Here is a 12235-nt window from a genome sequence, read left to right on the forward strand (position 1 = left end):
ACACCACTGGAAAATGATGTCGTCGGAAAAGTGTTACCGGACGGTGGCTAGTAGCTACAGACAAATTATTGCTCTTGACGAAGCCTGCCCTCGATGCAAATTATTCTGGGAACCCGGAAGTGGAGTCTGAATCTGACGTCAGCGACTCAGACTGTTAATCCTTTGAGCTAACGTCAATGCACGTAATCTGGAGCATCGATTCCACCAACACGAGTACGGATGCTTCGTAACTACATACTGCAGATATAGAGGTACTGCAAAATATGCATAGAAGTAGGGATGCTATGCTGGCTTCTCCAGTTTTCCTCCTCCTTATGGTACGACTCAGACAACAGCCGGTCAGTTGTCCTACATTGACACGCGCTGTCCCTTAATCAGGACTGCACTGTAAGTTATCGACCAGTTACCTATTTAGCGATTTAGCATACTGTGGTGAGTGCTTATAGGCTGGCGACTGTGTTTGTTTTCGCTTATGTGGTTTTCGCACCACTGCGGCGCTAATACTGTATGAACTGCGACTCCGTAAAAGAAATGATTGGCCTTTTTGTCTGTAGCGTGTAGACTAGCTGTAGCTAGTCACGGCACTACGGTGTGCCAACATTACCTCAAGATGGTAGATACTAGATAGCGTCAAAAGATTCACAGAATGTGCAAAAATGGGTTACCAATGGATTATTGTCACCCCGGTGGGTTGTTGAAATTTGGATAATAACATACTTACTTTTTCGATATACGAGTAATAAGTATTTTGTCTCCGTCACCAATAATAACTCCAGATTTCCTGCCGTGCAATGCTACACTTGTCATGGCTACATATTTTCGAATTTGAATGATTTTCTTTCTATCGCCGTAAATGTGTAATACGTTCACCATTTCCCGGAGCGTATCGGTATTGCATAATTATGTTATTGTCCGTAGTGATTGAATTTCTTGCTGGGCCGAGCCCATTGGCCATTGGGACCAATTACGTTTACTCAAACCTTGTTTGCCGCTCAAAGCTTTTGTTGTCAAGAACGCATTGACCACGGACCGCTGTTTCTGAGTTCCTGCCTGAAAATTGCACTGAGAACGCTTTAGGTGGGCTTCGATAAGAGCTTGGATTTCGTCTTCTGCAAAAGACTCAATACAAAATGACGGAGACCCGTAGTGCGAGCGATGAGTAAGTTCGAACATCCAGATTGTACAATGGAACGTCACTTTTAATTGTATAGCATGTACTACAATACGTACTCTAGAGTCTATCACCATAACACGATACAGTTCCGGCAATTTAATGAACTTCTTATCTGATTCCGTGTTTGACGCAACCGTGGTTTTATGCGGTAACAAGTGCATATTTGTTGATTTATCAAGCGTTCGCTTGATAATGTGGCAGTGTTTACTATCAGCCTTTGATACGTACTATAATTTAGGTCAGCAAACAAGTTAATCTCGTTCGCCTCTCGTGTTAATTTTAGAGATCCATTTCTGCACCTGAATATTTTCTCCTAATTCTAGTTATTTCATGCAGCACTTTTTCACTGTGTCGGCGCTATTTTTGAAGTACTTATCTGTAATTGGTAGTCGCAGCCAGGTTGTAACTAGCTTCCGAAAAAAGTGAATTTTGGATACGAAACTGGCATAACCGGTTTGGAATTAGCTCACACTTCCCATCAGAGTTTGTTGGGAACTTTTCGGTCGCAATCGCGTACGTGGTTTAAATTTACATACAATTCGGCTTTGATTTCGTATTTTGACGTTTGTGCGTGCCGTTATTGTACATGAGACAGCGCTGACAGAAAACATTACAGTTGGAATAATGGACTATTGCTTGTTCAGCTGCGCCGCTTGGCATTCGTCATTTTTAAGAATGGTTTTGCCGTTTAGTCGTTTACGCAACTGACTCATATTTGCCTCTGTGTTTACCAAACCTGTTCCGATTATGGCTTCCGCTGTATGCAGATCGTTCAGAATTTTTTCCTGGTTGAACTAGGTCGATTGAGATCGAGTGTGTTGCCGCGGTGCTCACGCAGTCACGCTGTAGAAGTATCGCGAAGCGCTATATAGCGGATTAAATTTCCCACCTGTTGCAGGGATTTGATCGCGATGGCCCGCTCTCAAGGGCCTGTGGATGACAGCGGAAAATATGGTAAGTTTGAAATAATGTATTGTTAGCACTGCAGGTGAAATCTGTTTGTTTATTTGTTTTCTTTTATGGTGTATGGCACACCTACGAAACCCTGCCTTTTGGGTTTTTCTTTGAGAAACAAACCGTTCAGTAATTATGGGTTGGTGAAATGCAGCAGCTTGCTTACTTACGTATACGGTATACTTATGTACTGTATAATATTCCCGATTACAGTTGTTAATTACCTACATATTTACACGTGCAAATTTGTATGACCGGCTTAGTGCTTTCTGGATTTGTAGCTCTCTGACATGTTTTAGGGAAACCACGAACTTTCGATCCCACTTTTCACGGACCTATCAAAAAGCGGTATGTTTTTTCATTATTATTAAAAGTATTAATCATTCCGGCACGGGTGACTAAAGTCAAACCACACATCTCGCCATGGTTGTTTAAATTAAAAAGGACGACATTGTGGGATTATGTGCATACGGTTCGTTTCCAAATTCCCATCGATCATTTGTGTTGAGAACTGAGAACTGCGCTACACTGAGTTATGTAACGTTTCGAAAAGTACAGTAATAAAAGTGAAACATCTGACTGCATGGCGCATGCTAATAATTCGGCGGTTATAGCAGTGCTATTGGACTGTTAGTGTAGCTTCATGCAAATTAGGCAGCTTTGCAATGATGTCAGTCTTGTGATTAATTTTAATATTTTTTTCATGTAATTGATACAGTTTTAGTTTGTTTTTTCAGTTTAGGCGCTTGTTAGCTTGATTAAATTCTTGTTCATATCGGCCAGAAACTGGTTATTTAAGGATATAATTATGCATTCTTCCAGCATAGTAATACGTACTGTACGTGCGCCTTCGTTGTTGCAGGAGCTGCACTGATGTCATTTGTTTGATTCTGCTTTTGGCGTTTATTGGCGGATGGGGTGTGGTGGCGTATTTTGGTATGTTCGAGCTGTAATAATCTCGGCGTTAGCACAATTTTGCAGTTTTCAGCAACTTCGCTCCTTTTACCGTTTTTATGGGTGCACGTTTTCGTCCACAGCTTTTGCGAATGGAAACTGGGATCGACTACTTTACCCAACAGATTCTCGTGGCAGAATATGTGGAAGGCAAAACGGGGATGTCGAGTAATACTTATACCGTTGCCGATATTGCCATACATTGCCTTTTGTTACTACATGATTTTTGTTTTGGTTGAAGTTTGACAAATCGACCATATTTATTCTATTTTGACATTTCGACGTGTCTGGGACCACAAACTTTGTTTCACGGCTGCCGTACACCTTCGGTAAGCCAACTAAAATATTTAAAAACTGCAGGTGATTATGATTGTTGTGGTTGTGAAGTTTGGGTTGATAGCAGCTACCTGCTACCTCTACGTGCTCATATCATGTATGTGTTAGTAGGATCAATGACTTGGTGTATGTACTTATTTTACGCAAGTGTACTGCTTATTATTGTGAAACATTTTAAGTTTTTTCGTGTTATAGCGGTTTGACTGTTTGTAGGTATGCGTGACACAATGCCCAAACAAGACCTTTGTGTGGGATAATATCGATTTTAAAAACGACCCGGCTGATCTTATTTGTCTGGATGGCGTTGACAAAATCGCACAGGTAAATTAGCTTTAGAAATTCAGCCTGTGAATTGAAAGCTGGATTTTGTGAATTCGATAAGGAGTATTATGAAGAATGACTGCGAGTCTGCGACTACAGGCTACCAAACCTTCAAGCCAGCGATGTGCTTCGTATTACGTCCAAAGTGGGACTATTGGAGGACGCTGCATACCAATTTTGAACGTTCTGCAATCATCTGATAACAGAAACGCCACTCGCCTTGCCGCTGTTCCCGAATTGCCGGTGCCACAGGCTCAGATTGCAAATGGCACAAAAAACCTGTTCGATGCACGAGCAGTTCTCGAAAAAATATTTTACGACTTTAGTGTATCATGGTGGATGATCTTCATGTACGTTTTTATCAGGTCAATACTTCCAGTGCTAATTCATGAGATTTACAAGTTTTTAACATTTCCTAGAGCGTTTGGAATGACTATGGTCATTTCGTTTCTGTGGATTGTCATCATGCGTTGGGTGGCCGGACCCATGGTGTGGCTGGGAATGTTGGCAGTGTTGGGTTTATTGAGCTACGGTAAACTGAGATGATGCCTGGAGTTTGTTTACCATATTTTTGGAAACAATTAGTTTTGCTCTAAGTAAAAGTATGTTTTCAGCTGTTTATTATTGTTTTACGAGAATGGCCGCCATCGATGCTCTTAGGAAAGGGGATCCCGGTGGGCAGGCGCCGCTGTTCACATTGGATATAAATAGCTATCTGGCTCAAAGAGAAACATGGATGGCATTTGGTAAGTCTGCAGCTAGGTTTTTCAGTAGCTGTGTAATATAAATAATTGTGTATAATATAACTGTTTAACTGTGTGTTTATGTATATTACAACTGTGTAATATCTTTCTTTAGGTATTATTTCCGCCATCGTTTTGGGGATTTTGGTACTTATTGCATTATTTCTGCGTAATCGGATACGATTGGCGGTGGCATTACTCGAAGAAGCCAGCAAGTATGACTATGAAATAATGAACATTTGCGTTCGAAGCAGAAGTTCGTTTCACTTTTGTGCAAAACGTTCTGTTGTTTTTTTTGCAGGAGTGTTTCGACAATGATGTGCACTTTAATGTTTCCCATACTGCCATTTATATTACAACTGGTAGTTTTTGGATTTTGGGGACTTTTAGCAGTGTAAGGACGCTGCCTTAAAGCTCCTGTCGGAAATGGCTTTTTATATTGAATATTTAGAGGAATGAATTTCTTTAATGATTGCAGATTAATGTCGTCCGCGGGTGAACAGAAAGGAATCCTGGTTACCAAAGGTGCTCCTCAAAACACTAGCGCAGAACCAGTTTCCTGCGATCTGAAACAAGTAATCGAGTTTTGTGAAGATGGTGTATCTGAGTAATCTGATTGTGCTGTTCGAGTAGCATATAGTGCAAGAAAAATGTTGTTTAGTTTTGTTCAACAACTTAATCAAACCGACTATACTATATTGCAGAATTTCGCTTCGAATGCCACGCATGAATGCATATTTGGGGATTATCAAAGAGACAGGTTTGTGCATTATGATTCACACTGTACAGCCACTGGCACTGCCTATAATTAAGGAATTTTACAGCATGTATGCGTATTTGCAACTGTATAACATCTTCGGATTGTTTTGGCTGGGATTTTTTGTTGTTGGGTTGGGTGAGATGGCCTTGGCCGGTGCCTTTGCCTCATTTTATTTCACGCGGAGAAAAGTAGACGACCTGTCGGCTTTTCCACTTGGAGCATCATTTGGACGTTGTTTCCGGTTTGCTTTTATGATTTACCAGCTGGTGAATTTTACAGTGAACTGTTGTATTTTTCAGTTATCATCTAGGGTCCATTGCGTTTGGTTCCCTAATCATTGCTGTTGTCCGATTTATAAGATGGATTTTAGAACAGCTTGACCAAAAACTGAAAAAATCGGAGCTTGGAATTGCAAGATTTTTGTTGAAGTAAGTTCATACATCTGTTATATCTTGTATACCTGGCCCTATATTTGCTTTTTGCTTGCGGTTTTTTTCTTGTTACGTTGTGGATTACAATCATTATATGTTATAGCTTTGTTTCCCTTTGCAGGTGTTGTGCATGTTGCTTATGGTGTTTGGAGAAATTCCTGAAATTTATTAACCGAAATGCGTATATAATGGTCAGTAGGTGCCTTAGAAGGAAATTTTTAAGCGAGAAAGCTTAATCCTGTATTGACGAATTTGTTTTCTTTAAGGTTGCCATATACGGAAAAAATTTCTGCCGTTCTGCTAAGAATGCTTTTGAATTGTTAATGCGGAACATTTTGAGGTACACAGTTTGTGGTATAATTTGGAATCAAACGTCTGTTATATTTCTGGATTTGCAGGGTTGTTGTCCTTGATAAAGTTACCGATTTTTTGTTGTTTTTGGGCAAACTTGTGATTGTCGGAGCTGTGGGTAAGTTGCTTTGTTGCATAAATTTGCCATTTTCTGCTCGATTGACGCCGCTGCTCCACAATTATGCTGCCACCGCACTCGCCGCTCACCGCTGCTTTCATTTTTTCGCACCATATTCTCCGCAGGAGTCTTTGCATTCCATTTCTTTGATGGCACTTTTGATCACGCCTTCCCAGCACCGCTTAACAAGCCTTCTCAGTTGAATTACATAGCCGTGCCAGTTGCTGTAAGTTTAATTAGTGCTTTATTACTGTAAACAACGGAAATGATAGAAATGCTAGAAATAGAAATAGAGTGTTCTTTGCTGTGCACCGGGAATCCATACTGGAAAACTCACGAGCGTTTGATTCTTTGTTGTCCCGTTTTGCTTTACGTAACTGTTGAAAGAGGACGACAGGCATGTGTATTATTTGCGAACAGTGCGCATTCGGCATTTGCACGTTTAATATCGGTGCTTTTCCACGTATTTTCATAGAATAATTGTTAGACTCTGTTTTGTCTTTTTGTGTCGGATTTTGATTTAATTTATATTGATGTTTTGTATTGATGTTTGTATGATGTTAGTTGACTTAGATATCTTTGCGTTTTTCCTGTTTTTTTTTGCTGCACGATGCTTGTTTCTTCTCGCGGTGTATTGTGGCCAACTGTTGGTGAACCTTTGGCAGGTTTTCATTGCATGAGCTGTTGTGGTTGTTTTATGGCGTGCTTGTTCGTTGCACTTCCGTATTTCAGTGGTGCCGTATGAGCATTTGTCGTTCATACTTCTTGTGTCCTTAGTCGTTATATGGTTTGTTAGGTGTTGGCTCGTTCTTCTTTTTCGCAAGAAGGATTCCTGGTTTAGAACAGTATCCGCCCATGTTAAATTATTATTACGTTCCTGTTATCGTGAGCGATACGACTGTTCGCTAGATATATATTTATGTTAGTAACTGCATAACATTATCCATTGTAGACCGTCATCGTTGGAAGCTACTTGATAGCGTCTGCGTTTTTCGGAGTCTATGCGATGGCGGTGGATACGCTCTTCCTTTGCTTTCGTAAGCTTGTAGTATGGATATATAATTTTTTTGGCGATGTATCGAATAGTTTCAGTGAATATGAATTGTTCCAGTGCAAAATTCATGCATGCATTTCGATCAAGCCAGTAAATTACGAAAGGCAGCTCTTTTTATATAAGTGCACACTGCACACTAATGCGTAGTCATATTTAAGTTTGGGACTTATGAATGATCTACAACAATTAATATTTATTGCAGTGGAAGATTTGGAGCGAAATGACGGCTCAAAGGAAAGGCCTTACTATATGTCCAAAAATTTAATGAAGATTTTAGGGAAGAAAAACAAAAAAGCCAAAAAAGAGAACATCAAAACTACTGCTGCCTGATTTAAAAAATCATGACTTTCCATGTGCATAGCCAATCCTTGGATCTCTCTGCCGATTGTTGTTGTGATTACACCATGTTCCTCTATATTTACCGTTTAGCATGACCTTTACTTTGTTCTTGTTTGCTTGACTCTGTTGAACTAGTGCGTTGTTGTCTGTTTTTTTTTTCACTTTTGTAATATTTGTAACATAAGGTACCACGTGATATTTTGATGGCTCGGAAATTTCTGGACAACTGCTGTTCTGTATTGCAGAGCAAAAATATAACAAATAATTACCTGAAATAATTGGTTAAAGAATTTTCTTTACGAATTTTTATTACATCTTTTACTCGCTTCTGCTTGGAAAGGCACAGAAAAACCGAATTCTGGTAAACAGCGCACAAACACGCATTTAAAAATCGGTCGAAGCATTAATAGACCCAAACACTGCTAGCTGTACCGTAGTGAATATCAAGATCAGACAGACAATACAACCGAATCTACCACTTCCGGTCACCGCACTGACAGCCATGCGCCAGTTGATCATTCGAGAAATTCAATATATGTTGCCGGCACTTTCCCTTTTTCGCCAGTTGGTCGTTGTGCAAGCAGCCAGTCTCCATCTTGACTGGCGACGGAGGTAATAAATATGATGTCGCCGGCATGAAGAGTCAGTTCCTGTGAGTTTCCTGACTCGTAATCACACAGTACACGCGCTTTCCTGGCTCCAACTGGCGGCATGGAATTGTACGTCGGCGGCTGGCAGTCGGTGGGATTGACGCTAAAAGGGGAAATAATATTATCGATTTTCTCCCTGTTGCATAATACAGCAAAAAAATGATAATGCACGCAGCGTACGATGACAGTTCATGATGCAGCTCTTCGGCGATGCTTTTACACATTGCGTAATACTTCATTTGGGCTTCGGCAAAGTCCTTCAAATACCGAAGATGATTTCCCTGTGGAGAACGGGCGGCATGATCTATTTGCATTTTTGCATGATCTTCTCATTGTTGGCCTATTTTCCTTATACATAATGCATATTCAAAATTCCAGTGAGTGCGGTTAGCAAACATGATATTCGAGTGACTTACAACCACATTTTAGGGTCAAGCAAGAAATATTAACCTTTCTTTGGCCACATTAATTAATTTCCTACTTTTGCTTCCGATGATAAATCACAAGTGTTTTTAAATATCAGAAATAGATCATCTCCGCATCACGAAGTACCTGGCAGCTTGCTACGCCTTCGAGAAGTAATCGTGTAATTTCCGCTTGCCGCTCAAATTCGGAATTCGCTAGACGGGCTTCGTTTTCGATCTGCAAAATAAATGTTGCGACAGCAGAAATAACAGTGGATGCCGGTTCCAATGTGGATTTAGAATTCCTTCCTGACACCATTTACAGCGGAAATAAACTTACCCTGGCTGTGATTTCCTGTAACAGGACAAAACAATTAGATCAATAGAAGCAATTACGATGGCACGATACAAGCATATTGATTAGCCAAAATCTGCGTCTGCACTCGCTTAAAACTACAGAACTCAATAATTTAACATATGGATATTTCATAATTATTATGTGCTGTGATGTTGTGCAATACTGCTGAGCATGTTTTTCACGGTGAAATATATATTTTAATGTGTTTCTGTTAATAAAAGAATGTACTCACGTAAGTTTTCGGATCGTCCTTATTAGTCTTCTTCAATTTACTTTTGGCAGCATCGAGATCTAAGCGCTTGTTGTTTAGTTCCTTCCGCTCTTTCTGAACAAAAATAACACCTGATTAGCTCGACAGAATATTTTTAATTAAATCCAAGCTGCAGGGATTATATTATTAATATCGTCTCAGTGCCACGTGTACCATGACGGTTTTGATGTCTCCCTCCAAAAATCGCCTAAGCGGCGTAAGAAAGACTTCCGCGCTGTTGGAAACGAAATCCAGCTCAGCTTGCCCGAGACGGTTTTGGTAGGTGCCGACCTTTATCAGAGCGCTGCCTGAAACAGAGATTCAACACCGATCTGCTGATGACAAGGTTCCATGTTTGCCGGTAGTGTTTTTCCGGTCTTTGTGAAATCTAACGAACTTCCTGCGCCGGAAACCGACACACAATACAGCCTACGCACCGTACGGGCCTTGTGCACCGAAATCATTTCCGGCCTCAATCAGGGCTTGACCCATCTCCGAGAGCGGTGTGGTTCGCTGGCGTAGTCGCTTGTCCAACTTCTCATATACGTACTCCTCCATTCGAATATCTACAACGGTTTCATGTATTGTACATGCAACTGCATTTTAGCTTCACGATTTTGAGTTCTCGATCCCCAGTTGTAGACTATAATGCATTGCATAATTTAGTTTCGTGTCAAGCGCATAATTTCAAGTATGTACATAAATGCATAACTGTATAAAACGCTGTATAAAAGGTATAATTTGTACTTGACTACTGAAATATTGCAACAAGAGAAGCCCAGAAGAAAATCCATTATTGGTTGATTAATTGTCAGGTTTCCTTGCTGATTCCTTCGTCTATATAATACTTCCATTAGAATTTGAACTTCCACCAAATATTTTTAAATGCCTATATAAATTACACCCAGAGTTTAACGAAGACGCGCTTATGACCTTCCGTCCTTCCTAGACTTATATGCAGCAGCGACGCACACTCAATTGTACAGTACAGCAATATTATTGTACGTAAAAAGTGGGATACTTGCAAACGTATGTATGCAATATTTACTGGGATTGGGTTGCAAGACGGTCTCGGTTGTTCTAACAATCTTCTCCGTGTTGTTCTTCACTTTATCCTGCAGATCGATCAGGTGTTCCATGTCCGCCTCCAGCCGGGTTTTCTCTACTTCCCGTCCCACTTTCTCCTCCGCAAACTGCGCAGAGATATCGAATATCTTATCGCACTTAACACACCACGCTCATACAGATACTCGTAAATAAAAATAAAAAAGTAGGAATTCATATACTTTTGGTGCCGCTTTAGTGCTTTTCAGGAATAACTACCGGCAGACAATAAACGCACTGTGCATACAACATGCATAACTTTTGGGAACGTTTTATATATAACTGCACTCGTAATATTGAGCGCTGTAGTCGTTCACAGGCAAATGCTCCAGAAAACATGCACCGAAATTCACCGACTCATAATGCGTACTCGTATGCGGAAGGTAAAGCTCAGACAATAAAAAAATAATGTGGCGCGCATAAAGCGGCAATCACAGATTACGGCTTACCAATGCGCGTGTACAGATACTGTCAGGGCAATGGGAAAAAGAATATAAAAATAAAACCGTACCTGAACCGCTCGATTAAGGATCTTTTTGAAGTCCATGATGTTCACGGTGGGGTGAGATTCGTTAAAATGTAATCAAGCAGAAACAGTGATTTCACTAGTGCATCAACTTGCCCTGTCTGGCGCGCTGCCTGTGGGCCACAACTGTAAAGGTAAAGCGTGGCGTGGGACCGTTCAGGCGCAATTTACCAACAATTACCGTACAGGCGCACACGCGTAGGAAGATGCCGCTGCCAGGCGGATTTATTATTCAGTTCCCGGATTTCGTATGACCAGCCCCATTCAACTGGAAAACACTGGCGCTTCGTGTGCGGCGACGGCTTGAAAGAAAATAATATCACTCGCTGCGGATATTGTCTGCTGCTGTTTGGATCACTGCTAACAGGGATGAACAGATCACAGTGCGGCCGAGACTGAAACAAGGAATATTGCCGATCCTGTGTTGCTGGTGGCCATGGTACAGTGGATAACACGCCACATACTGCGAGCAGTGGCACAACACCTAACAGCAGCCGGATCAGTGGCACATGCAGTTCCCCAGCGCCGCAAAGCACTTAACCAAACTCCTGTCACAGTGCAATGTGCCGTGGCATTGTTCGGTGTATAGTTGTGTGCGTGGGATGCTGTGTATCGATTCAGTTGTGTGTGGTGGAATTTTGCAGGGAGCAGACGCGGCTTTTTGGGCAGGATTACATAATCCCAGGGAATTGTAGTTGTTCCATGACTTCCGCTTGCCGTAGACCGTGTATGCAAACCGGCTGCAGTGCAGTGTCTCATATACGTATATCCGCTACTCATAACGCCCCAACAGATTCTGGCCATCAAGATAGCGCGGTATTGTAGTGCATCGATCGCTGGATATCCGTCCGCCGCTGAACATGTATCCGCGGAAAGACCTGCGGTGCGGCGTCCCGCGTGCATTGTGGTCACTGATGTACAGTACATTGTACGTTGACCATAGTACCAACATTTACACATGTATGCAGACGAATCTCGCAATCGTCTAAAACAGATCAACCAAAAAAGCCAATTTACTGCAGGATCATAAAGTTTCTTTGCTTAGTTTATCACTACGAACATGCCGGCGTTTCCTTGAAATATTGTAATCCAGTTGCGAATTCCGCCGGCATAGACAATAAACTAACCATAAGTGAAGACAAGGACAAATTTCTACTTTAACCGTATTTGTCGCAACGAACCGCAGCTGTACGATACTCTGATGCTAGCTGTAGTACGAGTGCTCCATCTATCTGTTCGAAAAAATGTATTTCCCATAAGTCAATCCTTAAAGTCAATCATAAATTTTTTTCCATATTTTTGTCGTCTTGCAGCAAAATCCTCGCTTATTAATTTAAGTAGCTAAATTTGTTCTTAAGCATATTTTAAAGATTGTGCATTATCAAAAGACTGACTGAAGAATTCAAGT

At 41.1% G+C, this 12235-nt stretch overlaps 2 protein-coding genes across 8 annotated transcripts; one reads left to right on the forward strand and one right to left on the reverse strand.

Annotated features, from left to right (window-relative positions):
* The first annotated feature begins 580 nt into the window (after positions 1–580).
* On the forward strand, positions 581–7816 carry LOC129586149 (choline transporter-like protein 2). 5 transcript variants are annotated; one of them, XM_055479184.1, is made up of 23 exons: positions 581–686; positions 919–1159; positions 2073–2128; positions 2428–2476; positions 2991–3064; positions 3166–3250; positions 3324–3411; positions 3632–3739; positions 3839–4089; positions 4159–4271; positions 4354–4485; positions 4598–4697; positions 4784–4876; positions 4961–5057; positions 5187–5242; positions 5307–5483; positions 5542–5670; positions 5795–5864; positions 5940–6013; positions 6072–6142; positions 6939–7027; positions 7095–7179; positions 7399–7816. In XM_055479184.1, exons 2-23 carry the CDS (start codon positions 1131–1133, stop codon positions 7524–7526), a joined length of 2154 nt encoding a protein of 717 aa, XP_055335159.1. In that variant the 5' UTR covers positions 581–686; positions 919–1130; the 3' UTR covers positions 7527–7816. The 5 variants fall into 5 exon arrangements, with proteins under 5 accessions (XP_055335159.1, XP_055335161.1, XP_055335156.1 ...); XM_055479186.1 differs by lacking the exon at positions 7399–7816 and adding an exon at positions 6268–6368; XM_055479181.1 differs by lacking the exon at positions 6939–7027 and adding an exon at positions 6268–6368 and having other exon boundaries at positions 583–686.
* Positions 7817–7820: 4 nt separating this feature from the next.
* Positions 7821–11590, reverse strand: LOC129586150 (endophilin-B1-like). 3 transcript variants are annotated; one of them, XM_055479189.1, is made up of 10 exons: positions 11014–11590; positions 10813–10940; positions 10246–10390; positions 9635–9763; positions 9372–9505; positions 9180–9272; positions 8930–8944; positions 8738–8827; positions 8366–8466; positions 7821–8288 (listed from the first exon to the last, which is right to left on the reverse strand). In XM_055479189.1, exons 2-10 carry the CDS (start codon positions 10846–10848, stop codon positions 8051–8053), a joined length of 981 nt encoding a protein of 326 aa, XP_055335164.1. In that variant the 5' UTR covers positions 10849–10940; positions 11014–11590; the 3' UTR covers positions 7821–8050. The 3 variants fall into 3 exon arrangements, with proteins under 3 accessions (XP_055335164.1, XP_055335163.1, XP_055335162.1); XM_055479188.1 differs by having other exon boundaries at positions 10813–10953; XM_055479187.1 differs by having other exon boundaries at positions 10813–11590.
* Between the last annotated feature and the right edge of the window lie 645 nt (positions 11591–12235).

Source organism: Paramacrobiotus metropolitanus, unplaced genomic scaffold, assembly GCF_019649055.1.
Source record: "Paramacrobiotus metropolitanus isolate TYO unplaced genomic scaffold, Prichtersi_v1.0 Parri_scaffold0000020, whole genome shotgun sequence".
In the NCBI taxonomy this organism is placed as follows: domain Eukaryota; kingdom Metazoa; phylum Tardigrada; class Eutardigrada; order Parachela; family Macrobiotidae; genus Paramacrobiotus; species Paramacrobiotus metropolitanus.